This window comes from Homarus americanus, unplaced genomic scaffold (genome assembly GCF_018991925.1).
Source record: "Homarus americanus isolate GMGI-L3 unplaced genomic scaffold, GMGI_Hamer_2.0 scaffold32583, whole genome shotgun sequence".
NCBI lineage: Eukaryota > Metazoa > Arthropoda > Malacostraca > Decapoda > Nephropidae > Homarus > Homarus americanus.
Window position 1 is genome coordinate 25343659 of NW_024713129.1, and position 25048 is coordinate 25368706.

The 25048-nt window shown below is 38.6% G+C and overlaps 1 protein-coding gene across 1 annotated transcript in view; it reads right to left on the bottom strand.

Moving 5' to 3' along the window:
• Positions 1–25048, bottom strand: part of LOC121869635 — a 416339-nt gene that overhangs the window by 335452 nt on the left and 55839 nt on the right. The window contains exons 9-13 of the mRNA XM_042371146.1: positions 23629–23757; positions 11417–11539; positions 10885–11021; positions 10244–10459; positions 4324–4493 (exon numbers count right to left, since the gene is read on the bottom strand). Of these exons, the coding sequence (XP_042227080.1) occupies positions 4324–4493; positions 10244–10459; positions 10885–11021; positions 11417–11539; positions 23629–23757 (775 nt within the window). The remainder of the gene's footprint in view (positions 1–4323; positions 4494–10243; positions 10460–10884; positions 11022–11416; positions 11540–23628; positions 23758–25048) is intronic.

Genomic DNA, 25048 nt, shown 5'->3' on the forward strand with positions numbered 1-25048 from the left:
GCTCACCGGTCTATACTTGTTCGTGGAGTGACGATCGCCCTTCTTGAAGATAGGACTCACATAAGCCACTTTCCATTCACTGGGGACCATTTGTTCATCCAGGCATTTACAAAACAGGATCTTCAGAGGCTCTCCAAGCTCGTTGCACAATTCTCTTAGCACTCTAGGATGCACCATGTCAGGTCTGGGACTCTTATGGACCTTTAGCCTGGACAGTTTATTTCTAATATCCTCTTCTGTGAACACAATGTGGGTCAGTGCTATGTCGAACCGCGTTTCCTCAAACGCAAGAAGGTTAGTTGCATCCTCTCTTGTGAACACTGAGGAAAAAGCTGTTCAATGCCTCAGCTTTATCCTGGTCAGAATCTGCGTAACTACCATCTTCAAGCCTCAGGTCTGATACTCCTACTCGCGTTTTCAATTTCGACTTTGCATAGCGGTAAAACGCTGTTGGGTTTGACTTGACCTAGCTTGCAACCAGCCTCTGGAACTCCTTTTCAGCCCTTCTACACTCTATCTTTGCTTGGTTTCTGGCTCTTGCATACATCCTCCTGTCTTGCTCATCGTTTGACCCAACCCACGTCTTGAATTTCTGGGTTTTCTTCTTAATTTTGTCAACCGCCGCATGGTTCATGTGTAGTGATCCCCTCGTATTCCTAGAAGCACTGGGTTTGGTCTTGGGTATATATTTATCAATCAAATGGGTCATTTTACCAGTTATGATATTCAGCGTAGTGTCTGCATTCTTGTACCTTAATAAGTCAGGCCAGTTAATACCCCTCATCTCTTCCCTCATCCCATTGTAATTTCCCTTGTAATATTTGCACCTTGGCCTGGCCTTATCTTGAACTAGGTAACAGTTAAATCTGAATGACAACACTGTATGGTGACTGGTGCCAACTGGGGCAAGGTGTTCCAGTTTGGCCACCATACCCTCCTCGTTTGTTATGATGAGGTCAAGTGGCTTGGATGTTTGCTCCCCTCTGTAATGTGTCAGGTCTCTAACATGTTGGAACAGAAAATTATCTCTCAGAGTTTCTACGAAAAGAGTAGCAGGGTTATTCAAGTCATTCGGGGTGGACTTGTTTCTCCAGTCGATGTCGCCATAGTTAAAGTCCCCCATGATAAGGAGGTGGCTAGGGTTGAGCATCGCCACGTTGTTTATTAAGGTTCTTAAGTTCCTTTGATTTAGTGGGCCACAGTTTGGGGATCTGTAGATACACCCGACGATAAGTAAGTCCCTTCCCTTTAATTTAATTTTACACCACTTGGACTCTTCAAAAACATACTCTCCCTGTACCCTCGCCTGGCTGGCTCTAAGGTCTTGCCTAGCATAGATAACCACACCCCTCTTGCAAGTTTCTTGAGAAAGGTTCGTAAATGAGTCATATCCAGCAATACTGAACTCACATTCCTCTGGGTCGATTCTCCTGTTCTTGTACAACAGTTCTACAACTCCTACAATATCTGGTTGGTGTACTCTTAGTAGTGTTTCAAACTCCTCTCTCTTATCAAGGAACGTGTCAGTATTAGTGTACATGACATTCAAGCCAGAATTTGTTCTCGGTAACGTCTCTGCTCTTAGTAATAAACCCGCTCCCCCACATTCTCAGAAGCTGCAGCATTTGCTAAGTACACTGTATTTTGCAGGGTGTGGTTAGAAATGTCATTGTTTACACGGCGCTCGTTCCCTCCTGTCCGGTAGGCTGAGCTGGTGCCGCCTCCCGGGTGGAGGGTGCACTGCTGCCCCCTGGCCCTGTGTCGGCACACTTGTTTCCACTACCCTCCCCCTGAGTATAACCCATGTACACCTGTCCCCGTTCCTCCTCGACTCCTCCCTCTTCTGCTTCAAGTCCTGCAGGAGCTTCTTGTGCTGTTCCCTCTGCATTACCGTGCGGTCTGGGTGAATGAATACATCCCGAAATGCCTCGCTCCTTGCTAAGTTTTTTGCCTGCCGAATAACCTGCCATTTCTCCTCCTCACTCACTAGTGTGATCCTGAGGGGGCGAGGCTTAGCCCCCTGCTTTTGTCCCAGCCTCCTCACATCCTGAGGGGTTGATGGAATCTTCAGAACCTCTGTGCAAATATTTTGAAACAGCACCTTATCGTGTGTTTCCTTACTCACAGTTCCCTCCGCCTGGCTCTCTGGGACTCCAAAAACTATTACATTGTTCCTGCGCTGGAGCCGTTCCTGGTGTTCCTCCTCTCCCCTAACAGTAGGTCCGTTAATTTTCATTTCTTCGACACACTTCTTCAGAGTCCCAAGCTGTTGTAGAACCTGTTCTGATCCTGCATTACTCTCCGCCCCCTCCCGTGGCCCTCCTAATACGTCAGCATAACTCCTCTTAGCAACCACCTCCATTCTATCAGCTACTTCCTCAGTCTTGGCAAGGATCTCTTTCCCAACTTGCTCCAGTTTGTCAACCAGCAGGGCTCCAGCTTCATCTATTTTCGTCCCTAGAGAACTCGTTCCCTTATGGCTTGCAATCGCTTCATTCACCTTGACTATGCAGCCAGAGCAATACCAGCAACAGCCATCATGCTTTACGGCAGTTAGTAACTTCCTAAACGTTGCATTAGTCAGGCCTGTATCCTCCATATCCGACGTCTCCCTGCAGTAATCACATATCAAACTCATGGTTGTTGTTGTTGTGGGGGGGGGGGGGGGTGCAGACTGTGTATAGATCTACACCTATTTAAAAAAATAAAGAGAGAAAAAGTACTTAGCTACTCTCTGTTGCCTATAGAGTTGTCGTCTGCGACTGCGTACACTGTATCTCCCTGTGAATGGTGTATTGTAGGCACAGTTTCAGTCCTTGAGAAAGCACACAAACAAAATAAAATTTAAAGTCTCTGTGGCACCTATGACACGACTTGGTTTCAGCTGGCACGGTGCCTTTCCAGCTTGCTTGCTAGTGAGCGCTCACTTTAAGTTATTTACAACTTCAGCGGTCACTGATGACACTATGAACTATCACTGTGTACACTGTATCTCCCTGTGAGTGGTGTATTATAAACACAGTTTCAGTCCTTGAGAAAGCACACAAACAAAATAAAATTTAAAGTCTCTGTGGCACCTATGACACGAATAGGCTGGCAGTTGTCCTTACCAGCTTGATTGCCAATATGTATTCACTTTAAGTTATTTATAGTCTCTTCTGCATTCACTGATGACAACTATGAACTGATTTAACTGAAGGCACAGTACTACACTCCCTGGTTGGCCTTTATCACAGCCGTGACCACAACACCCTAAAAAATAAAATAAAATAAAAGCTTTGTCATGTGGCAGTGATTGTGTGGTTATAGGCCTGTGACCCTGGCTGTACCTCCAACTCGGTGGAAATTGAGTTTTCAAAAATACAATCGCGTCTAGCATTAAAAGTCCTACATCGATTTACACTTTCACATCACGAAGACGATCTTGACGATCTTATGTAATCACTGTCCAATTTCTGCCGCTCTACATCGAAGGCCCGAATGCCGAACACGCTTTGTTACAGAGACGCAACACGACCCGCCCGCCCTACACTAACTGTTCACGATTTTTAACAAAAGAGAATGAAACAAACCCAGGTGTACTATGATCTGTGATAAAATTTCATGATCCAATACGGTATATGTATTTTCTCATCTTCAATACAGCTTATCCTTTCATTTTCTGGTTAAATTACAAATTGAATATTAAAGAAATTATATTATCTAAGATGAATCATACACCGTAAAAAGCTGATTTTACAGAAATATAATGATTAATCAATAAAAACAACAAGCCCAAAGCTGGAATGTGCAGCAATGCCCTGATCCCCCCTATTTCCCACCTGGTCACATACACAGTATTTTCCCTCCCATTATTTGTGGCTCTTGTTAGGTATATAGGAAACCTGATTACACCACTGAATTCAGAGAGCAAATCTTGTCCTTTTCATAATTAAATTTTATAATTTTACCCATTTTTTAAAACTCTCAACATTCACCATCACAGCAAATAGACTACATACCAAGCTCCCTATTGTTTAAGGGCTAAACTGGGCTTGTCAACTGGTTACTCAATACTAACTTTGTGGGATGATGTAAAGGTTCTGATGACATGGTAGAGGAGGCTTACTGGTAAGAAAAATAAGTAACATATATACAATGAACTTTTATTAATTTTGACTTACCATAGTTATTAAATGTCCTGACAGCCATGTCTTTAAGTGTGAACTAAAGGCCATACAATACAGCTATAACCATTAATTATCAAATCTTTTAAATAAAGATAAGCAATAAGTATGAATGAATGTGAGGTACCAGAGGAGTGATGTTTGGTCAAAAGCTTACTTGAATGCCAACACAGCAGCTTCCATTGCTGTACACGTGTACTGGGCTGTTGCCAGAACATTAATAACTTCTTGCACAAGTTTCACTTGAAGTCGCAGCCCATGATTTGTTTCATCACACATTGATCCCAACACTTGACGTACAACTTCACCGATGGCTTCACTTATTTCCTGATATAAGAGAATTGATTATGAGTGAAAAATTTAGTGTCTTATGCTGTATTCCTTATCTCAAAGTCTGAGAAATATTATTCTCAAAATACCACAATGGCTGAGCCACGTCATCTGAAGACATTACCACTTCTATTAAATAGAACTATGAAGATCTGAACAATCCAGATAGTAATGGTGGTACACTGTCAAAAATAAGGGGGTCCCGCTAAGCTGTTCCCATTCTTCACCCACTCTACTTTCCCACAAGTATTCACTGTCTCACTATATAAGGATACAAATTTCATCTGAAAATGGTTTAGATAATGCTTTTAAAGTTGCCTAGTAGCTTGATGATGTTTTCAGGAGAGGAAATTGTTATAGCAGAGGGGGGGACGGTGTCTTTGAGAACAAGTGGTGTGGCGGCTCCACCATGGAACAATTCAAGACTCTCCACTGTACAGGTACAGTATATTCCCTCAAAAGTGATCTCAGAAAACTGGACCTTTTCTTCTTAATTTTCTTTCTTAACAAAATCAAATTTTGCTTCCATACACTCACACAAACTCAGCTGAATGATGGTTTTACTTCTTAAATTAAAAAATAAAGAAAGTATCATTGCATAAATACTTTAAATAAAAAAATATATTATAGAGTTCCCTGAAAATAAGATAATGGGATATGATTATGTCCCAGTAGCTTCCAGCGAGTTGTGATATTTGTCAAAGTAGAGAGTTCATAAATAATTATTATATGATTGAATAAACAGACCAATACCTAGATTACCTTTATTTACAGGCCATGAGCCAGTAGGGTTGGTTGGTACTATCTGGGGGGAATAATTCTCATAGTGATTTTTGGTGAGCTACATTTGTCTAGAGTAGCAAAATGTCTGGTAGCCTTTCAACCATGGTTGCTTCTGTGTGCTATCACTGCTATCACACACTCTAGAGGGTTAATATATAGTTTTTCTTACTTGTTTTTTATTGTTTTATCATTTAAAAAGGTTAAAAATTACTTTTGGAAAATATTTGATTTTCCTCAATTTACTCCCGTTTGGGGGGACACGACCAGCAGCACCCTAGCCTGGGGCTTGGGGGCTAATGTCCTATTCTCTTACAGTTCAGAGGGATACCTAAACTAATTCTATTACACAATTCTGTCACCTAATAACATAATTTTTTAAACAACGTAAAATTCACTTTTGCTTTGAAATTCAGTCAGATCAATTGAATTTCACTAAAATAGCAAAACTGAGTTGATTTCTTCTAGAATGTCTTGTCCTGATGGTGGGGTAAGGAACTCTGGCTTTCCAACTCGAGCAACAGCTCTCTGCCGAAAAGCTCGCTGAAAATGAAGTCACTGTGACACATTGTCACTCAAATTAAGTTTATACTTCACTTCGACAACTTCAGAGATACATACAATTAATAGTTACATAATACTATTTAATATATTAGTTTATTTATATAAACTAATTCACCAAGATTAAAGTTATTTACGCGAGTTAAATCATCCCAACCGAGTGAAATCATTCGATGGCTACCTACGCTCATGTGACTAATTATTTATAATAGTAATAAAGCATCAGCACTAATTATAATTATATACAAGTAGGTAGTAGGTAGTAGGCAGCTATCAAACAGGGAGGTACTACCGCCTGGAAGATATTGGAAGCATAATGTGTTTTCCAATGGTAGACCCTGCTGCCATATGGCATCACGAAAATTGTGACCAAGTCCCAGGTGGCTGATCTGACTTTCTGCCTCATTTACACTTAATTGTAGGGTCTCAATTGTTTCTCTTACTTTGACAACACAATATACATACAGTATTTCTCACTCTTGACATTTTTTCCTTTTTTTAAATTTATTTATGGCTCATTACTATTATTATTTATAATTTGAATTAATATTAATATTTTACTTTATTATAATTGTTATTTATTTTTATTAATTTTATTATTATTATTATTATTATTATTATTATTATTATTATTATTATTATTATTATCATCATTATTATTATTATTGTTGTTTTATTATACTGTCGCCCCCAAGGCCTTGATGTGGGTCATTATAAATGACCTGTGCCTGAGTGGGTTAATGACCATAAAAAAAAAAAAAAAAAATACGAATTATTCCAAGAAATCCATGACACACCCGACAGCAAGCCTATTTTACATTAACCCTTAAGCCCCGGGTTAGGGTGCTGCTGGCAGTACCCCCCACGCAGGGTTAAATCGAGAAAAAAAGCCGTTTTTTTCTAAAAACCATTTTTTGTGATATAGCTCGAATGCGACGTCAGCAAATGCTACCTAGGTATATTAATTCCTAGCTAATTCGCCAGGCCAACATACAGGCAATACTCTAAAACGTTTTGACTGTTAACGCTCATAGGAGCGTTATTGGTTTGTTGCTGGAGAAATAAACCCCCAACATTGACGCGTACCATATAATTCGGTCAAAACCTGTCAAAGACCAATTCTCATATAACAAATGCTGGTATCTCAGGACACATAATATGAATAATACAATCAATATACAGTACATAGCCTGTTAACATCTTAAATATAACTCACATGTTATAACTGTTGATACAGGAGACAATTTGTATAATATGATCAAATTACAGTACATAAATATACTTATTAAAGTTATTTAGAGTTTCTTAGCAGATTTTAATACTTCACGATCACTCACGTTTTAGGGTCTAGTGGTCTGAATCAACGTGTTGTCTGTCCTGTAGAAATCAGTAGACTACCCTCGAGGGCAATTGCAGCCCGGAGGCGAGGGCCATCTGTTTCGCATTGAAACACCTCAGCAAATTCGTCAGCAAATTCGTTGTCAACACTATATCTCTTATCTCACCCTCTTTCTCTCTCTCTCGCCTAGTTTATCTTATTGTGGTTATCCCTCTCTTTCTCTTTCTTCTAGTTTATCTTACTGTGGCGGTAACACTCCCCATGTCGGGCTTCGCACGAAATCACGGCATATTAAATCAACATTTCCAAAACTATTAAAAAAAAAAAAAAAAAAAGCCGGGAAAATAGGCGGACGTTCTGGAACATCACCCGGGGCACACTAGTCGGACGTTCTGGAATGTCACTCGGGGCCTAAGGGTTAAATTCATACAGGAACCCACCATTTGAATATCCGGAGGTGATTTAGGGCTCTGTGGGGCAAATTGCTATGAGGTTTATTTGCAATTTAATAATCTAACATGGCATTATACAAAATAATTTACACATTAATATTAGCGAACTAAAACCAAAGATTAGAGGTAGTTATATCAGATGCTACCTGGCATCAACATTTTATGGCCGATTGCATGCTTGAGTGGGTTAGCCACAATTTCCTGTTGGCAATTAATGGGTAAAACCAGAACAGGATGTCCCCCTTCGCCCCCTCCTGATCGCCACTGGAAACCCAGGTACTGACATGCTACCTAAACATGTCAATCCAGATACTGTACAGTAGAACGTCGATATAACACTAGATACGTTCCAAGAGAGGTCGCTTTAAACCGAATTCGCACTTAATCGAAGTGTTGTTTCAATGGAATAATTTAGTTTGGTACTTGAGAGAAACACAAAATACTAAAAAGACTGACAGTTTACCCAGATTCACTTCAGCCCATCTCCTAGAATAAACAAAACATTGTTTTTTGTAGTATTATGTCAAAAGAAACAGTCATAAATCAACACAGCTAAAATTAAGGGATGCAAAATGGTCTGTTTACTGGCTGGAAAGATGGGGGGGAGGGAGGAGGTGAGGTGATGCATTTGACAGTTGATGCCAAGGTCTAGTGATTATTTTTTTATCTGTCCTTAGGAGTGACTAAGTTTTTCTCTTATAAATGTCACTGAACTGACCTGGGAGAATATAATTAACATTGCTGGAATTCTTATAAGATAGTGAATATCTTGAATATATACATGATATAGTTCACATTAGACATACAAATTTTAGTTTTAATTAATATTATTACAATGGGCTGAAAAAAAAAATCTTGTGCAAAATATAAGACGTTTATATTCAAATTATTCGCTGTCTTGCAAGGATTCTAGCAATGCAAATTATATTCTCCTAACTTTAGTCTGTGATATTATATAAGATAAAAAACTGTAAGCCTAAAACCACTCCAAAAAAGAGAGAGAGAGAGAGAGAGAGAGAGAGAGAGAGAGAGAGAGAGAGAGAGAGAGAGAGAGAGAGAGAGAGAGAGAGAGAGAGAGAGAGAGAGAGAGAGAGAGAGAGAGAGAGAGAGAGAGAGAGAGAGAGAGAGAGAGAGAGAGAGAGAGAGAGAGAGAGAGAGAGAGAGAGAGAGAGAGAGAGAGAGAGAGAGAGAGAGAGAGAGAGAGAGAGAGAGAGAGAGAGAGAGAGAGAGAGAGAGAGAGAGAGAGAGAGAGAGAGAGAGAGAGAGAGAGAGAGAGAGAGAGAGAGAGAGAGAGAGAGAGAGAGAGAGAGAGAGAGAGAGAGAGAGAGAGAGAGAGAGAGAGAGAGAGAGAGAGAGAGAGAGAGAGAGAGAGAGAGAGAGAGAGAGAGAGAGAGAGAGAGAGAGAGAGAGAGAGAGAGAGAGAGAGAGAGAGAGAGAGAGAGAGAGAGAGAGAGAGAGAGAGAGAGAGAGAGAGAGAGAGAGAGAGAGAGAGAGAGAGAGAGAGAGAGAGAGAGAGAGAGAGAGAGAGAGAGAGAGAGAGAGAGAGAGAGAGAGAGAGAGAGAGAGAGAGAGAGAGAGAGAGAGAGAGAGAGAGAGAGAGAGAGAGAGAGAGAGAGAGAGAGAGAGAGAGAGAGAGAGAGAGAGAGAGAGAGAGAGAGAGAGAGAGAGAGAGAGAGAGAGAGAGAGAGAGAGAGAGAGAGAGAGAGAGAGAGAGAGAGAGAGAGAGAGAGAGAGAGAGAGAGAGAGAGAGAGAGAGAGAGAGAGAGAGAGAGAGAGAGAGAGAGAGAGAGAGAGAGAGAGAGAGAGAGAGACTAGTGAAGTATTTATTTGTTTATTTATGTCCTTTAGATTGAGTTTTTGTTTTTTGTTTATAAAATGTCACAGAAGTGACTGAGGAGAATATAATTTACATTGCTGGAATTCTTATAAGGTAGTGATTAATTTGAATATAATCATGCTATAGTTTGCACTAGACAAAAATCTTAGGAATCATTTAGTACATTATTTTGGTGTACATGTACAGTAAAGCTTTGCCCTTAGGACAGTGTAGCGTGCCCAGAGAAACATTAGGTGCGAATTTTAAAATATGATGCACCAGATTGACTCGCACATAATAGGAAAGATTTGCTTTAAATTAAAACAATGTCCTTAATTGTGGGTATCGCTTTAAATCAATAATATTAAATTTAATCCCTTTAAATTGACATTCTACTGTAGTAATGATCAGTGATGGGCACAGCTCTGGTGACACCAGTTGCCATCAGGCATATTGAAGCAAAAGTTTTATGGCTGGATCCCCTTCCTAACACCAATCCACAGGGTGGGAGCAGCTGGCAAAGCAAGGTTGCAACTCCTTCTATTGTCAAATATAGTATAGTAGCATCACTACAGTAGGATGAGCTTGGCCCAGTTAACCTAAAAATAAGGTGGTTAGGGTTAACCATAGATTAACCTACTCCCTCATAGTAACCATTAAAAGAGGGATTTTAGAGCCATGGGTTATGCTAAAGCCCATAGTACATAACATAAGTATACAATTTATAGCTAATACAAACTATTCATCAATAAATGCAAAGCGCAGATTGAGTCATCCATCTATCTGTTCCAAGACTTACCTGTGCTTTGGGAACAGCATTGGCATGAAGCCAGGAAAACACAAGGGTGTGAGCAGGTGGAGTCAATATCCAGACAGGACGACTCAGTGCCTCTAAGGAATAAGGAAGAGATCTTGTGGAGCCAAAACCTTGTGGTATCCTGAGTGTGGGTTGTGGTGTTGTAACAGAGAGGAGGACAGCAGCACCAGCATGAAGGTTTACTTCTTGTCCAGCTATCTGTTAAAAAATAAAAAAATAAAAAAATAAACAAATAATAATAATAATAGTCAATCAATAAAGAGGTAGACTATTGTGGTAGCATAAGCTTGAAAATTTTAAACTTTAAGTTCAACTGGACAATGGATGTTGTAGCAATGTAACAAAAGAACAGACTGACTGACTGAACATCTATTGAGCTGATAAGTAGTGGGAATGATATTTAAAAGCTAAATTAAGTACTGATCAACACAATGAGATTGTATCAGGAAGGGATTTGTAATTGTAGAAAATTTAGTTACTTATATATAAATTAAATTTAGGATTTAATGTTACTCAAGATAGCACTAGCGGGTAAGACTTAAATGGGGGGGGGGGGAGATGAACCTCATAAAAAATCAGTATCATAAACACACTATTTGAGGTATAATTAAATAATATTTTACCTGTATGACAGGAGACGAACTTGTGAATGTGTGGGCATGGTGAATATTAAGAAGAGTAGCAGCAAGAGTGGCCAAAATCATAGGAGTGGCTCGTGTACAGTCACGGAGGAACAACCAAGACCCCCCAATCAATGAGCCTGTCAAGTAAATAAAAAAAAAAAAAAAAAGTATTATACTTACAGTAGTTAAAACAACTATCAGTGAATACTTTGTGGGAAACAATATGAGACCATGGATGATAAATATTGGTATATGAGAGCAGTCACTAGTCACACGTAAAATTTCGGAGCTTATCAACCCCCAACCTGTACAGATCGCTGTTTTAGCTATTGTACAAGAGTATATAGAAAATATATCCTCAATCACATGATCAAAGCAGATTTTGTTAACCTAAGCAAAGCAGGGCAAAATGAAGGCTACAGTACAATATGAAAAATATTTCCATTCTTATTGATATCAAACCCCTACATAGCCATTCATATGCTTCAACTCCTTCTTCTTCTAACAAATATAAATTGTCATTAATACTAACCTGCCAGCAGTGAAGTTAGAGTGGAGGATGGGGTGAGGGCAGAGAGGGTGAATGTGGTGGTAAACCTGCCAGCAAAGTGTGCTACAGCTTCTACCAGATTCTGTCTCCCAACACCACCCTTCCCTGCAGCATGACAAAGGGGTAACAAATTTCAGGAAATATGACATTTTAATAGGAGATATTTTCATGAAGGATGATGAAGACAAAGAGAAGTCTGAAGCTGTGAATAATTTTTTTTGTTTTTAATTTTTACACTCAGGTTTTAGGCTTCCAAAAGGGTTTCATAAAATCACTGGCCATAATACACAGTGCAAACTGCAAATAACACAATCAAATTTGTTGTAGGCTGGGTTATAATGAAACCTCTGTGGACTCAACAATATATCCTCCTTGTATATGATCACGAGGGAATGTGTTCCAGAGAAATGTAACTAATATTGAAATGTTTTATAATGGGGAGCTTTCCCCTACAAGAATTTATGTAATAAGGGGTATATACATTCCAACATGTACAGTAATACTCCTTGAAAGCTCAGGATGTGTTCCCAAAGAGAGAGCTTTCAGTAGATCAGTTTACAAGGGACTCAATTTAACATACAGTAGAGTCGGGATATAATGTTTATCGACTTTATATAACGATATTTTTATATTGCAGCCACCAAAATTTTCTACATTTTCCTAAACACAGCTCCTCCCCACTTTATGACCTACTCGATTTACGGTCACCCGCACTTACGATCTGTTTCGGTCGTACCAAAATTTTTTCAAATTACATATTTGCGAGTGCCAAAGTCAGTGATTGTGCTGTGTACTGACAAAATTTCCGTTTGTAATTCACTTTAAAATGGCTGGCAGGCTTAAAAGTGAGAGTTTTGTGGTGCTGAGAAGAAAAAAAGAGACACCCATTTTAGATTTTCTATGTATTATTTAAGCGTTTTCGACTTATGACCATCTTGACTTACGCCCTGGATTTGGGTCCCTAACCCGGTTGTAAGTCGGGGAGGAGCTGTATAGCCAAATTTTTTTTTTATTTCGCGATGGAAATCATGCAGGAAATATTTCAAATTTACTACTACAGTATAGTCTCAATTTACGCGGATTTCCTTTACGCGATTGGTCATTTACGCGGCACCTGGTCAGGCCAGCAATTATTAGTTACGCGGTACATTCCATCATTTACGCGGGAAGCGGTGCGGGCAGGGTGCGCACTAGGTCGCCCAGTCAACAAAACATTACCGAGTTCTTCACCCGCCATCCACCACAACCAGCCCAAGTCAGTGATAGTGAGGATATGGACTTTGAGGGGTTTGACAAAGAGGCCCTGCAAGCCTCTGTGGTGGATAGTGATACAGGTGATACAAGTGATGGCCAATAATCTGCCCTCTGCCTCGGAACCAGCCCCCCATCCCCGTGTGCCCAGCCATCTCTTCTACTAACGTAAATGTTAAAAAACCTAATATTATTGATGTTTCTCTTATATATTAATTGCGTGTGCATACCATCATAAAATTAAGATGTTATTTTTACTACAACATATGTATTGTGTAGGAAAAAGGGTACTCTGGGGGTCGGCCCAGTCTCTATTTCAATTAATCCCATATGTTCTGTTATTTCGTTTAAGCGTTTCTCGTTTTACACGGGCCTCCACGGGTTTAATTAACCATGTAAACTGAGACTATACTGTACAGTACTACCAAAATTATCAAAATTTTCCAATACAGTGGTCCCTCAGTTAACGAACACAATTCGTTCCACAGAGACGTTCGTTAACCGAATCTATTATTTCATTGGGATATTGGGTAATTGGTTCCAACTCACAGAAAAATTACATACAAAGTATTGTATACCAGTAATGGAATTAACAAAACATTAAATATAAACTAAATACAGAATTGTACTGTACAGTACACAGTGATCCCTCGGTTAACGAAATTTCAGTCAATGAATTACCTTCCTTAAGATTTTTCACTTTGGTTAACCAAAAAATTTCGGTTAACGAATTCCTTACGAATTTTTCCCAACATGTTTTCGCCTGCTCACCAGCTGTAGTATTAGTCTGCCAATACAGTAATCAGTTTTAGGGCTTAAATTCGCTACCATTTGAGTAAATATCAAGAACGTTGTACTATTCAATAATTTTCCAAGTCTTATATTAAAGTTTTTAGTCATTTTAAAAATTATTTAACATAATTGAAGTACAGGGAACTAGTCAGTGTGTGTCCCTGCTCAGTGGAGGAAGCTTCATGCTTGAGACTCTATTGAACAAACTATTTTTATGTTTTTACAGTACAATTATTGGTCATTCTGAAGTTTATTTTATAATTTGACAATATATAATGCAGTGCAGTGTTGATTTAAAGAAAATAATCTTGAATTACACCAAGTGAACTAAAATTTTATGGGTGAAATGGTGGCATGGGGTGACTTCTCTTCCACCCCAATGCCTTCTCTTCTCCCTTCTCCTCCACCCCCTTTCTAATTCCCATCATCATCATCATCATCATCAACCAGGAGCCTTCTACATGCACACCTCAAAGTAAGTGTACTTTACTGCATTTATTTTCAGTTTGTATGTAATTTTCGGTGAGCTGGAACCAATTACCCAAAATCCCATTGAAACAATGGTTTCGGTTAACGAACGACCTTCTGGAACGAATTGTGTTCGTTAACCGAGGGACCACTGTACTGCACAATAATAAATTAAAAACAATAGAATACTGTATTTTAACTTACTTTGAGGTGTGTTTGTAGTATTCCCGGCAGCTTTGTTTACATATCAAACAGCTGATTGTAGAGGCAGTCGATGATGACATGCCATATTCTTTACAGAGTGCATTGGTTCTAATGCCTTCTTCATGTTTCATAATAATTTAAGCACTGTATATTATCAATATGTTAACTAAATTTCAGATTGACCAATAATTTTAATGTAAAAATGCTAAAATATTCAAGAGAACAACAAAATCGATGTTCACTCCACCGTAAACAAAGTTAAACTGAGAAGCGTTGTTGGGTGATTCAATCAGGTGATGGGCACATAAAAAGTGTTCCTTGTACTGTCTATACCAGTGGTTCTCAACCTTGTTTGCCCCATGCACCCCTTTCACCATATGTCAGAATGTCATTCCCCCCTCCTTTCCAAGATTGTCTGCCTCAAAAAGTGCATTCCAAATAATATGCATATAATACTGAAAATCCTTTATTTTTTCCATATTAGTATCAGTTTCCCCCCCCCCCTGAAAACCTGAGGGGGAAAATTCCTCCCCTGGTTGAGAACCCCTGGTCTATACTGTATTATCAATATGTTAACTAAATTTCAGAATGACCAATAATTTTAATATAAAAAATGCAGAAATATTCAAGAGACCAACTTTCTTGATATTTATTGAACTGGAAATGAATGTAAACATAGAACCAATTACTGTATTGGTGGACTAGCCAATCAGCTGATGCGCACAACAAAACGTGTTTGTCGTTAACTGAAGTTTTGTTTGTTAATCAAACTGAAAATCCTTATGGGAGCTAATACGTTAACCGAAATTTCGTTAATCGAACCGTTCGTTAACCGAGGGACCACTGTATACAGTACACTCGCAAGTTACGCGAGGGTTATGTTCCTGGCACCTCGTGTAAAGTCAGAAGCACTCCTATATCGCCCTTATATCACTATATATATAAGTACATATACACTCTTACTCTTAAATCACTACTGTAATGTGATACAGGAGATTAAATTTCATCTATAGGCAAAATATATGTCGTTTATATTCAAATTATTCGCCGTCTTGCAAGGATTCCAGCAATGCAAATTATATTCTCCTAACCTTAGTCCGTGATATTATATAAGATAAACACTGTAAGCCTATAGAAAAACCCCAAATCCTTGTTTGAGGCAGGTGGGGTGGGGAGGGAGGGGGAGGGAGGGAGGGGAGGGGTGGAGGGTGGGAGGGAGGAGGAGGAGGAGGAGGAGGAGGAGGAGGAGGAGGAGGGGGAGGTGGACAGTGAGCCATCTGGTGAAGTATTAAATTTATTGAGTTTTTGTATTTTGTTCATAAAATTCCATAGAAATGACCGGGCAGAATATAATTTACATTGCTGGAATTCTTATAAGATAATGATTAATTTGAATATAAACAAGCTAAAATTTGCATTAGACATACAAATTTTAGATCTAATTTAAAAATTTTATTAGAGACATCAAAAATTTTATCTTTTGTGCAAAATATATGACGTTTATATTCAAATTATTCGCTGTCTTGCAAGCATTCCAGCAATGCAAATTATATTCTTCTAACTTTAGTCTGAGATATTATATAAGATTAAAGCCTATTGTATAACCAGAAACCTTCGCTGGGAGGAGAGGGGGGGGGTAGGGAGTGAGGGAGGGAGGGGTGACAGTGACATGTTTGACAGTTGGCACCTGTGGTGTGAAGTATTTAATTGTTAATTTATGTCCTTTAGATTGAGTTTTTGTTTTTTGCTTACCGTATATCTCGGCCTAAAATGCAGCGGGGTGCATAAGACGGCCCCCCAAATTTCCATTTAAAAAGTAGTTTTTGAGCTCTATTCGCTGTATAAGACCAGTACCCCAAATGTGACACTTACCCACTGACTCAGTAGTCCTCTACCAACCATCCTTGGTTTTTTAAAATAAGGCCAATTCACTTCAAGTAATGTCATCAAATGTTACCCGCTGGTGTAGTGTAAACACTAGTGACATCACTGAAGCGTCTACTATTTACCGGTAACTGGAACTAATGTCGGTGTCGAGTAAAATTTTTCCATTTACTTGAAATGGATTTACCGATTTATTTGTTTATTTATTTATTTATAATACACTGTAACATATTAAACACACTGCAAGTATTTTCTTTAATTTATATGCTTGCTTCACACGAGACGATCGGTGGTGGGAGTGTTACCTCGTCGCGGTGGTGGGACTGTGTTCCCACTGTTTACCTTACTTTTTTTTTAGTAAGTTCCTTTTTGTTATATTTTTTACTAAAAGTGTTATTTTATGTGGATAAAAATGTTACAATGGACTTAAAACTATAAAAAATCATCTGAGCATGCTTGAAAACATACATATCGACACCAAGATCACCCAGATTGACCAACTTCATCAATTTCTATAAGAAAAATCAACTTTTGAAGGTCAATATGGCGGTCATCTTGAAAAATGGTCGCCATCTTGGATTTTTAAATGGCCAATCAGGCAGACTTGACTAGTAACCATTAGAGAATTACCATGCCAAATTTGGTGCTTGTACCACCATTTTCATGATTCTCTTGAAAAATTGCATTTAGCTGCCCCACTAATGTCACCACTCCCATCTCAACGTGACACTCGTATACTGAAATATTGTATTTCATACTACATATGACTTTACAAAAAGAAATTTCCACGTCTGGTTAAATAACTCTTGTTAAAGGCATTTTGTTTTCTTTATAAACACTTTATTATACAGTACAGCGAAATAATATACATGTAGATATAATACCAGTTGAATAAATGAAACTAAAAAACTGGAGATTGTAATTACAGTGAAGCCTTGACAACTCCATTATGAAATTAGGGATTAGATGACGCCAAATTCAGTCACCTTAATGCACTTTAAGAGAGAGGAGTCACCGTGCCAGGGCTTAATATTATCCTGGACCCTAGAGGTTGATGACGTATTCAGTGTCAGGGGCAGAAATACATCGATGTACACAGCACCTGATCCCAATCAACTCCAGTATAGGTGTTAATAATGTAGAGGTGACCTGGTGTGTTGCATGTTGGTAGTGTTGGATGGTGATGCAGGAAAGAGGTAGTGTGTTGAGGGTGGTGTGTGGTTATGACTCACTCCCACAACCCCCCCACACCACTCACACATCCTCACAACTGTACCACAAAACCCCCACACTACTCTTACAGCATCCTCACAACACTACCACAATCCCCCCACACCACTTACACATCCTCACAACTGTACCACAAAACCCCCACACTACTCTTACAGCATCCTCACAACACTACCACAACCCCCCACACCACTTACACATCCTCACAACACTACCACAACCCCCCACACCAATTACACATCCTCACAAACCCCCCACACCACATACACATCCTCACAACACTACCACAACCTCCCACACCACTCACACATCCTCACAACACTACCACAATCCCCCACACCACTCACACATCCTCACAACACTACCACAACCTCCCACACCACTCACACATCCTCACAACACTACCATAATAAAATTAATCATTTCTAGTGTGGTCGACTTCCTACACAAAGACAGGCTATAAATAGCCATCTTATCTCAACCTCCTTCCTTCCCCCTCCATCCCTCTGTTCTCAGAGAGGTCTTGGTAAATAACTTTTGTTTGTTTATTTTCATTGTTTGTCTAATTTATCATGTTGTATCAAAGTAATATTACTAAAAGTTTTAGGCAGCTACCAAACAGGGAGATACTACCGCCTGGGAAGATATTGGAAGCATAATGTACAGTATTGTCTAATGGTAGATCCTACTTCCATATGGCATCACGAAAATTGTGACCAAGTCTTAGGTTGCTGATTTATCTTTCTGCCTCATTTACACACAATTGCAGAGTTTCAATTGTTTCTCTTCCTTTGACAACACAACATACATACAATATAATGTTTCTCACCTTTGATCTTTTTTCCATTTATTTATGGTTGGTTATTTAAAATAATGCCAATTCACTTCAAGTATTGGCATCAAATTTTACCGGCTGGTGTACACTAGTGACTCACTTAAGCATCAATTATTTAACTGGAACTAATGTTGGTGTGAGTAAAATATTTCCATTTACTTGAAATAGATTTGCCAATTTATTTGTTTATTTATTTATTTATAATATACTGTAATACATTAAACACACTGCAAGTATTTTCTTTAATTTATATACCATTATACCTGGTAGGTGAAGTTGACCAGAAATTTATGGTGATCATTAAGGACCAAACTCGAATCCATGACGTGACTTCTGTTCATCATTCTCATCCTAAATTTACCACTGTCGGTAGTTTCAAGAATTAACTCAGTCATTTACTGAATATTCTTTGTAAAAAAATAAATTTTAAATTAATTATTTATAGGAGATAAGTATTATGATCAGTAAATATACAGATATGCATTACTGACCACCTCCGAACACAAGGACGGCTAAAAATAGCCACAGGCGGTCACAGTCAAGGTCACTTTCCCTTTCTTGTCACTGGCAAATGGGGGGGGGGTGATGATAGCAACTGTGTTTATTACCGGGGTATATTGTTGTTTTACGGTATGTTAGACAGGTTTATAATACATTTTTATTATTTTAATATACCGGTAATCTTCATTTTAATCCAGCTTCCCAAACGTAAGTATCAGTATAAAATAATTAGTGGTAGGACCTTGTGAGTGGTTTACCATGTTTCCATCACCACTCTTGACACGCTAAACCGCAATATTTAAGAGGTAAGAATTTTATCTCTGGTGCTTAAGACGACCCCCTAACTTTGGGCTGATTTTTTTTTTCAAATTCCGTCTTGTAGGCCGAGATATACGGTATAAAATTTCATAGAAGTGACCGGGGAGAATATAATTTACATTGCTGGAATTCTTATAAGATAGTGATTAATTTGAATGTCAACATGCCATAGTTTGCACTAGACATTGGCAGCGTAATGTGTTGTCTAATGGTAGACCCTGCTGCCATATGGCATCACGAAAATTGTGACCAAGTCCCAGGTTGCTGATCTGATTTTCTGCCTCATTTACACACAATTATAGGGTCTCAATTGTTTCTATTACATGACAAAACAACATACATATACTATAGCATTTCTCACTGTTGATTTTTTTTCATTCTTACATTTCTTTGTATTTATTATTATCACAGTGTTGTTATTATTATTATTACCATTAATATTTTATTTTACTTTTTATTATAAATTTTATTTACTATGAATTATTATTATTATTATTATTACATTTTCGCCCCCCCGGCCCTGATGTGGGTCAGTGACCTGTGCCCGGGTGGGCTAAGCCCCGTAAAAAAAAAAAGAAAAAAATTTTAGTAATCATTTTGTACATTATTCCGATTACATGTACAGTTCAGCTTTGTCCTTAGGACAGTGTGTGCATGTAAATGAGTTTCAATAAATGAATAAAGTTACATATATCGAGCCAAAAATAATATTTGAAAAACTTTATGTAGACAGAGCTTGTATGGCTAAATTTTAGAATGACCAATAAAAAAATGCACAAATATTAAAGAGCACAATTTTTTTTATATTTATTCCATTGGAAACGAATGTAAGCATAGTAGAGATTACTGAATTGGCTGAGGTCCTCCTCAGCTTATCAGCTGGTGTTCAAAACATAACGTGATTTTCCTAAGGATTTCGTTAATCAAATATTTTTTCCTTAACCAAATTGAAGATTCTTATGGAAGGTAATTCGTTAATCAATATTTCGTTAACCGAGGGACCATTGTATGAAATTTAACATTCTCTGAATTTTAATTAAATTTGAAAGTGGTATATGGAAATGAATGTGGTTTTATCCTCTGTAGACTTTAACAGTAAATCATATTTTGTTTATTACAGTCGAACCTTGTTAATTCGGACCCCTTTAATCCGGATTTCGGATAATTCGGACAAAATCTGAACAAACCTTTTTTTTTTTTTTTTTTAAGATTTGTAGGAATATTACCTACGCAGACCTTAAGCTAAAATGCTGGTCCACCCACTGCTGGGATAAAACACCAGCGTCTTTTTGGTCAAATGTAACATCTCCACCACTAGTGTGGGGGGGATGCAACTTTTAGCTTCAGACATGAAAAATATTTACCATTTACTGCCAGTAAACAATGGAAACGTAAAATTTGTACCAATTAGTAATGAAAAGTTGTGCAGTTCCTTCAGCAAATGAAGCTCACCAACTTACAATAGGCTAAATTACCTTACAACGTGTTTTCAGTAGTCTATGTTGAAGTTCTTAGCACAGGCTAACTTATCATATCATATACGGTATCACAGTTCTCATTGATCTACAAAAAATACCGGTAATAAAAACCTTTTTGATATTTCACACTTAATATAATACCCGGTAATCTACTTCAACCTCCTATTGTTTACAACGACACATGACGCACCACCAGCTGTTGAGTATCAGCTACACGGTACACGTGTTTTTCGAATCATTTTCAGTTAAAAAACTGTTACATCACATGTATATTTTACCTTAACTGTACCTGAATGAATATATTCTCGGAAATAAATACTAGTTTTGCTGAAACGTGATGTATTTTAATGTAACATAGGATAAAATACATGACGAAAACAAAAGACTTTACCTAACCTTCCGATGTTCTAGAGAAGTTACTCGTTTTTTTAATAGTTTTTGGTTAAAATACTGTTATATTACAAGGGTATTCTATTCATACTGGGCTTGATATAATGCATTCACGGAAATGTAATATTTTTGCTGAAATGACGAAGGTATTAGTGGAAAGTGGGATAAAATCATGACGAAAACAATGACTTTCGCTTTCTTTCGTTCAAAAGATGTTACCGTAATCGCTTTTCAATTGGTTTTCAGTTAAAAAACTGTTGTATTACAATAATATTCTATCCTAATTGACTTGAATAAATACTACGATACCATATTTCTGAATATTTTCATTAAAATTCATCCAAATCATTTTCCTTGTCATCATCTGCAGCACCAAACAGCTTCTCCCAGTCCTCTCCATGAACAGGGCTAGAGGGTACGTGTTTTTCGAATCGTTTTCAGTTAAAAAACTGTTACATCACACGTATATTTTACCTAAACTGCACCTGAATGAATATATTCTTGGAAATAAATAGTAGTTTTGCTGAAACGTGATGTATTTCAATGTAAAATAGGATAAAATACATGACGAAAACAAAAGACTTTACCTAAGCTTCCGATGTTCTTGAGATGTTATTCGATTTTTTAGTAGTTTTCGGTTAAAATACTGTTATTTTACAATGGTATTCTATTCATACTGTGCTTGATATAATACATTCACAGAAATGTAATATTTTTGCTGAAATTATGTACGTATTACAGTGGAAAGTGGGATAAAATCGTGACGAAAACAATGACTTTGAAATATAATGCAATATTAACCCCTAAATCCATTAATTCGGACAATCGGCTAAAATGGACACCCTTCCCCCCCTATTAGTCCGAATTAACGAGGGTCGACTGTATAATGTTTTTCATGCTTTAAAATAAATTTTTTGCCCTCAAGATGCATGGATTTCCCTTGGAAATCCATGAATACTAGAGCTCAGGAATTGTGAATGAAGAGTTGGTATACATGTACAGTCTTGTCTCATCTTACGAGCATTCAAGCTTACGTGCTTGGCTTAGGGGGAAAAAAAAGCATATGCGCTTGGCTTAGGAAAAAAAAAGAATGATGAAATGAGTGTAGGAGCATATGGCTGGGGGAGATACTTCCACCCGCGTCTCTCTCGGCCTCAGTTGTCGCGTGTACTGAGTAGGGAGGGGGTTTGGGTTGTGCCTCTGCCAATTGACCCTTAAGAAAAGTTGCTAAAGGAAAGTTGGCAGAAGCAGCGCATCTCAACTGAGCTGCGCCATCTTTCACAATTTTAGCTTTTTTATGCTTTCATTATTTTTCCAAAATATTCTCTGCTGAAATCAACTTGACAATCAAGTGACAAAGAGGATAAAGTAAACTTACAGCAGAGGTGGTTGTGTGGTGGCATTTAAACTGAAATAGGCCTAACCAGCTGAGCCACCAGATGCGCTACTGATAAACTGTCCACTGCTTCCACACTTATGATCACCTCCCACACAAAATACACACCTATGCTCTTCATATTTCTTATTTAATAGTTTCATATTATCTTTTCTGTATTTCTAAGTTACATTAGAGTATTGAAATGATTTTTCCACAACTTTATTGTTTCATTATACTGTATGTAACAATGGCACCATGCATTACCATTCCAGAACGTCCGCCTATTTTCCTGCCATTTTTTTTTCATTATTTTTTTATTTATTATATATTTTATTATTATTATTATTTTTGGAAAAGTTGATATTTTTTTCTCTAGGTTTATCCATGGGAGGGGGGGGGTTGTTACTGCCAGCAGCACCCTAACCCGAGCTTAAGGATCAAGAAAATATAATATAAAACAAGAAAACGAAGAGCACGGGTGTATATGTGCGAGAAGTGAACGTTTATGGGGGTGGTTCTAGGCCTTGACTATAAACTACGCGGCCGACACACCAGCCCAGCTACCTCATATATTGTTACTTGCAATGAAACAATAAAAGTTGTGAAAAATAATTACAATACTCTAATGTGGCTTAGAAATATGGAAATATAATATAAAACTATAAAATATGAAAATAAAAAGCATATGTGAGAAGTAAATGTATTATGAGGCGGTGGGTTACTGGGCTTTAAATGCACGATGTGACGTCATGGCAGACACACCCACCACGGTGCCCACCACATGTCTGTGAGTCAGCTGAGCTGGATGATTGTCTGAACTGTGTCACGAGCTGGATGCATGGCAGTATGCGTATGGAAGAACTTATTTTTTGTACATAAAATAATAGACACTGTACCAGTAAATGTGAAGAATAAAAAATATAAGTAATAATAAATAAAGGAAAAAATACTGCATTGCCATTTAGCAGCAGATGATGGTGAGAGAGCGGAGCAGTGAGTGAGGAAACGCCAGCTGTAGCTCTCTCCCTCCCACCCTCAGTGCTTGCTTCTACACACATAATGATTAATTCTCTTTATGTTTTTGACCTTATGAAAATTATTTTATAATCTTTTGGCACATTCTATGTATGCACATTTAAACAGAAATGGGTCTAACCAGCCGAGTTGCCAGATTCACTATTGACAGATATATACAGTATAACCATGTACTTTCTGAGTGAGTTAAGGAATTTTCTAGGGGAATTTTGACTAAACGCATTTTTGGCTTTACGTACCCTCATCAGAACGTAATACCCGCGTAAGATTAGACACGACTGTACTAAATCATGAATAACATAAATTTGCAATCAAAAAACCATAATAATCAAGGGTCTACTATATTCTTAAAGTAAAAATAATATGCTAGTTACAGACAATGGTTTATTTCAATATTTATAGAACTAGTTGTCTTAGCTTTAAAACTAACCAATCAGGAGTGGTGGTGTGTGTGCAATAACAGCAGTGAGGAGAGCAAGCATAGTACGTTCAGTAGTGGGTGTTATTACAAAGTCCGACCGGCCACAACCACTGTATTCATAATCATAGTCAATAACTCCTGGAAATTAGTAATACATATTAGCAATCAGTATATAAATCAAGTTATATAACAGTACAATGTATAAAATAAGGATTACTCAATTACCCAAACAGGAAAGGATCACACTTTAAAATCCCATTTCATTACAGAGGGGAAGGAACAGGTGACCCAGGAGATTCCCTTTAATAGAACACTTTATCTGAGCCTGCCTTAGCCGGGAAATTATCTGCATGCTGAAGAAAGGACACTGTATTAATTAAGATAGTGCTAAGGCTACATATAAGGTAAAGGCAGAGCCATCCTGAGGGGGGTGAGCCAGGGTGGGTGACCCGGTACCTGAGCTCTTCTGGTTAGTAAATATAAAATTCAAATGCAACACATAAACTAGTAAAAGAAGGCTATGCTGATTGGAAGCATTTTAGGGAAAGACTAAAAACTCATGAGTCATCAAATGAACACTTGTTCAACTTAACCAAATGGATGGGTGTGAAAAGAAGATTGTGTTCAATGAATACCATAGATGCACGGATGTTACAAGACTTGAATAAAGAAGAGGAACATTGGCAATCGGTTCTAACACATATTATGGGAGCTGTGCAGTACCCAGCTGACCACAACTCTACTTTGAACAAGTCATTGAGTATAGGAAGTGAAGGTTCCAAGTGTTCCCTGAAGAAGGCAGTGATGGGTAGGGAAACACCGGGTAACACTGAAGTCCATTTATTCGGATAAGAGAAATACAGGTGGTGACTAGCGTGTGCCATGCACAGCCCACGAAGTCAGACTGAGACTGCCTTGCCATATGGCAGCCTCGGGGCAATGTTGCCACATAACACGTGCAGTGTTGCCACGTAATTATATACATAGATGCTACTCGGCACAGTAGCTTATATACAAGGTTGCTACTCAGCACAGTAGCTTAGATACATAACCTACATCTCCCTCCCCCCTCACGCTCATAGTCTTTGTCTTGAGCGGACTTCTTAGTCCTAAGTCGCTCCGAGCGTCGAGGTGCACTGTGGGGCGGATCCTCGTGAGATGTAGGGGACTCGTCCTCGGTCAGGGGGCCAGCAGCAGGGGGTGGGACTGGCCGGAGGAAGCGGCGGTTCCTCCACCAGACACGGCTGCTCGGCATCCTGACCTTGTAGTCCCGCGACCGGCCGATGCCCATCACTATGCCCACCTTGTCCCAACGTGTCGTCGTCGGGTCCTGGACGAGGACAAGGGCACCAATTTCCAGTGGCTGAAGAGGGTGGGCACAGTCGTCATACCGAGCCTTGGCGTCCTGGGCACGCGTAGCGCAAGAGCG